At 35.2% G+C, this 4082-nt stretch overlaps 1 protein-coding gene across 1 annotated transcript; it reads left to right on the forward strand.

Moving 5' to 3' along the window:
- The first annotated feature begins 1331 nt into the window (after positions 1-1331).
- LOC124077936 (heterogeneous nuclear ribonucleoproteins A2/B1-like) lies at positions 1332-2928 on the forward strand. The gene has a single exon (XM_046422498.2). It carries the CDS (start codon positions 1495-1497, stop codon positions 2401-2403), a length of 909 nt encoding a protein of 302 aa, XP_046278454.1. The 5' UTR covers positions 1332-1494; the 3' UTR covers positions 2404-2928.
- Positions 2929-4082: the final 1154 nt, after the last annotated feature.

Below are 4082 nucleotides of genomic sequence, written 5' to 3' on the forward strand. Positions count from 1 at the left end.
TAATGTGAGGATAGTATGGTTTTAAGCCTTCATTCCATTAAATGGTGTATTACATTAATTGATAGTTGTATGTTGAACCATCCTTGCATCTCAGGAATAAACTACTTGATCATGGTATATTAATTCTATTTTCTAGTATTTTATTGAGGATTTTTGTGTTTATGTTAACCAGGAATACTTGCTTATAGTTTTCTTGTGGAATCTGTTTGACTTTGTATCAGGGGAATGAGTTTAAAAGTACACCCTCCTTGTCAAAGTTTGAAAGAGTTTGGGAAGGTTTGATATTATTTCTTCTTTAAATATTTTGTAAAATTCACCAATGAATCCATGTGGATCTGGACTTTTCTTTTTTGAGAAATTTTGAATTACTGATTCAATCCTCATATTAGAACAGGTTTGCCTTTATTATTAAAATAACCTTGTCAGTTGTCAAAGGAAAAGGTTTCTGGAATTTCCATTCCTATTTTTTTTGGTGTAATTATGTTTCTGATGATTTAGGCATAAGAAGGGAAAATAATAACATTGCATCTGTAAAAGTTATATAATTTATCTAACTTAAAATACTTGATGAATTCTGGATTTTGAGGATGTATAGATTATGGAAGTTCTTGGGAAAATGAGACTAAGCTCAATATAAAGGGGAAAGTATTTTTTTCTAGTTAGAAGCATGAGATTTACATGTATCATGATTTTCTATTATGAGTAAGATATACTAAAGTTTGTATTGTACCCTCTTCTCAAAACAATGAGGAAGAGAAACATGTTTACAAATAATCCTTGGTTATTTTTATAGTTTTTAAAAGTCAATGCTAAACTTCTCCGTTTGTATGTAAATATGACATGTTAAATTTGTGATAGAATATCACCATGGGTTCCTAATTTCTGCTCCTGTTTAGGATCTGCACCCTACTCACTTTGGTTATACACTCCTTCCCTTTTAATACAAGAATCCACAAGCTTTTTTTAATTTATTTTTTTAATGAGACTTGGCTGTACAAGAGAGCTTTCGTAACCAAGGGAGCCACACCTACCCCAGAACTCAATGTTTTGGTATCTTGAAGAATTTTAACTTCAGTAGAGAACCTGAAAGATTGTGGGTAATATCACAGTCTTCTGATATTCCTGACATATTTTTATTATTTTTTATTATTATTAGGGGGCTATGTTATAATCTATCATGGAATATAAAAAATTCCTAAGAAAAAACAATGACTTTGATAATTGTTTTAGTCAGCTTTTTTTTTTTTTTTTTTTTTTAATCACTGTGACCAAAAGACCTGGCAAGAACAATTTTAGAAGAGGACAGAAAAAGAACGGCAGCCTCTTTAGCAGCAGTAGCAGCAGCAGTAGCAGCAGCGCGGGTCCTGTGTGGAGGTGCTCTTCAGCAGCAGTTCTCACTACAGCGCCAGGACGAGTCCGGTTGGTGTTTGTCTGCAGAGATCTCTCTTATCTCACTTGCCTGCGGGAAATCGGGCTGAAGCGACTGAGTCCGCCATGGAGAGAGAAAAGGTACACTTCCGTAAACTCTTTATTGGTGGCTTAAGTTTTAAAACCACAGAAGAAAGTTTAAGAAACTACTACCAGCAATGGGGAAAAGTTACAGATTGTGTGGTTGTGAGGGATCCTGCAAGCAAAAGATCAAGAGGATTTGGTTTTGTAACTTTCTCATCCAAGGCTGAGGTTGATGCTGCCATCGCTGCAAGACCTCATTCAATTGATGGGAGAGTGGTTGAGCCAAAACGAGCTGTAGCAAGAGAGGAATCTGGAAAACCAGGGGCCCGTGTGACTGTGAAGAAGCTGTTTGTTGGCGGAATTAAAGAAGATACCGAGGAACACCACCTTAGAGATTACTTTAAAGAATATGGAAAAATTGACACCATTGAGATAATTACCAATAGGCAGTCTGGAAAGAAGAGAGGCTTTGGTTTTGTGACTTTTGATGACCCTGATCCTGTGGACAAAATTGTATTGCAAAAATACCACACCATCAATGGTCATAACGCAGAAGTAAGAAAGGCTTTGTCTAGACAAGAAATGCAAAAAGTCCAAAGTTCCAGGAGTGCAAGAGGAGGCAACTTTAGAGGAAGATCTGATGGATATGGAAGCGGACGTGGATTTGGGGATGGCTCTAATGGATCTGGAGGAGGACCTGGACGTGGCAGTTTTGGAGGTAGCCCTGGTTATGGAGGAGGAAGAGGAGGCTATGGTGGTAGAGGATCTGGATATGGAAAACGGGGTGGGGGCTATGGAGGTGGTTATGACAACTCTGGAGGAGGAAATTATGGAAGTGGAAGTCATAATGATTTTGGAAATTGTAACCAGCAACCTTCTAAATATAGTCTATTGAAGAGTGGAAACTTGGGTAGCAGGAACATGGGGCGACCCCGTGGTAGAGGAAATTAAGGTCCTGGAGGAAGTGAGGGTTCTGGTGGGAGGAGCTGATACTGAGCTTCATCCTATTTGCCTTGAGCTTCATTGTATAAATAGGAGAGGATGAGAGCTCAAAGGTAACTGAACAGTTCAGGTTATCGAAATAATAACAATGTTAAGGAAACTCTTATCTCAGTCATGCATAAATATGCAATGATATGGCAGAAGACACCAGAGCAGATGGCAGAGAGCCATTTTGGGAATGGATTAGATTATTTAATAACATTACCTTACTGTGGGGGAAGGATTGTAGAAAATAAAAATAATAAAAGCCTTTGAGACAGTTACTTAGCTTTTTAATTGTTGTTACTTTCTAGCGGTTCTTTGTAAGTGTAGAAGCATTCCTTCTTTGATAATGTTAAATTTGTAAAGTTTCAGGTGACGTGAAAACTTTAAGATTTTTCTCAAAGTTTTGAAAAGCTATTAGCCAGGATCATGATGTAATAAGACATAACGTTTTCCTTTAAAAAAAATAAGTGCATGTGTAGAGTTAAGAAGCTGTTGTACATTTATGACTTAATAAAATCTAAAGAAAAAAATAAAAAAAAAAAAAAAAAAAAAAAAAGAAGAGGAAAAGTTTTTTTGTTTTGTTTTGTTTTGTTTTTGTTTTTTGTTTTTTTGGTTTTTTTTTTCGCTCAAAGTCATGTCCCCAGTGGGACCTACCTCTTCCAGCAACACCCTACCTGCCTACAGTCACCATCCAGTTAATCCATTCAAATGGAGTGATATACTAATTAAGCTAAAGCTTACATAACCCATTCTCCTACAAACTCTGTTGTTTGGTCTTACACATGAGCTATTGGGGGACATCTCATGTCTAAATCATGACAATAATATCCCTGTAAAGGAAAATAACAACCCTTTCTTTAGCTTCTCTTTCAATGTCTTGATCTATACATTAAAAATATTGCATTGTTATAGTGGTAGGAGGGGCTGATTTAGAAGGAAATTGAATCAGATATTATAGAATATTTCTTTATCCTTCAAAGCTTGTGAAAGTTTCCCCCTGTGGGTAAGGCATAGATGCTTTGTGATCTGATAAATACTCTGAGATCAAGAAAATATGTTGTGATCTGCCAGCTAAATTGGTCTTAGTTTTGTTTATATTTTTTCAGGACTTCAAAAGCTACAATGGAGGATCCTACTACTAGTAACACTTATTTGAGTGTTTATATATTTATATATGTAAGAGTATATGTGTACATATGTGTGAATATGAACAAAATATATCAAACTTCACAAAGTTAGCAGCATGTCTTAAATTCCTATAACAAGGTAATAAGAATGATTGCCATGCTATGAATTCTATAAAGTCAACAGCCTTTGGAAAACTATGAAAGATGGAGAAATGGTGGATGCATGTTTTACATAGTAATCAGTGATACTGGAATGGCATGTACACTCAGATTTTTCTGGCTACTGACACTCTCCCCCTAGGTTTTTAACAATTACTGATTCATAAGTAATAAGAAAAAAACTGTAAATTCTACTCTCTTAGAAAAAGGACAAACTGAAGAAGAAAAAATACTGTGATCCTTATAAAAGTAAAAAGTATATTACTGTATTCTTATATTAAATACTTAGTTTTGAATTGAATAGGAAAGATTAAATGATTAACTTGACATTGTCTAATATTTCTATGGTTTAAATAT

The sequence above is a fragment of the Marmota monax genome, unplaced genomic scaffold (genome assembly GCF_021218885.2).
Source record: "Marmota monax isolate L192 unplaced genomic scaffold, Marmota_monax_Labrador192_F-V1.1 WCK01_AAM20220418_F8-fsc00027, whole genome shotgun sequence".
Classification (NCBI taxonomy): domain Eukaryota; kingdom Metazoa; phylum Chordata; class Mammalia; order Rodentia; family Sciuridae; genus Marmota; species Marmota monax.